Source organism: Bison bison, unplaced genomic scaffold (genome assembly GCF_000754665.1).
Source record: "Bison bison bison isolate TAMUID 2011002044 unplaced genomic scaffold, Bison_UMD1.0 scf7180017475994, whole genome shotgun sequence".
NCBI classification, from domain to species: Eukaryota; Metazoa; Chordata; class Mammalia; order Artiodactyla; family Bovidae; genus Bison; species Bison bison.
In genome coordinates, this window is record NW_011380825.1 from 1 (window position 1) to 653 (window position 653).

General features: G+C 44.7%; 1 protein-coding gene across 1 annotated transcript; it reads right to left on the reverse strand.

The window, feature by feature from the left end:
* Positions 1-5: 5 nt before the first annotated feature.
* LOC104989561 (HIV Tat-specific factor 1-like) lies at positions 6-647 on the reverse strand (the record flags this gene model as incomplete). Its single annotated transcript, XM_010841303.1, has 1 exon — positions 6-647. A coding segment is annotated over exon 1 (639 nt), but the record flags the coding sequence as incomplete, so codon positions are not given.
* Positions 648-653: the final 6 nt, after the last annotated feature.

Genomic DNA, 653 nt, shown 5'->3' on the forward strand with positions numbered 1-653 from the left:
TCCTCTTCTTCCTTTTCATCTGACTCTTCGTCAAACTCTTTCTCAGAGCCTTCTTCATCAAACACTTTTTCAGAGCTGTCATCTTCGAATTCTGATTTTTCAGATTCATTTTCGTCTAACTCTTTTTCCGGAATGTTTTCATTAAATTCCTTGTCAGAGGCATCTTCTTCAAAACCTTTCTCAAGGCCATTTTCTTCTAACTCTTTTTCAGAGCCATCGTCAAACTGCTTTTCTGAGCAGTCTTCAGACTCTTGTTCTGAGTCGTCATCTTCAGAAGCCACCTTTTGGGGGCTGGCCTCCCCCTCAGACTCCTTGCCGGGGCCTTCTTCTTCAGACTCCTTCTCACGGCCGTTCTTGTCAGGATCCGTTTTGAGTTTCTTCTTTTTGGATTCTCTTTCAGGGACAGTCTCTTTTGACTCTTTGTTAGGATTACCCTCTTCACGCTCTTTCTCAGGGCCGCCTTCTCCAGACTCTCTCTCCGGGAAGTCTTCTTCACGCTCTCTTTTGGGACAGCCTTCCTTAGACTCTCTTTCAAGGCAGCTCTCTTCAGATTCTTCTTGGGGACCTTCAGCTTCTTTTTCAGGGCCACCTTCTTTAGCATCTTTTTCAGAAGCAGCTTCTTCAACTTCTCCCCCATCTTCCATTTTTTCAAA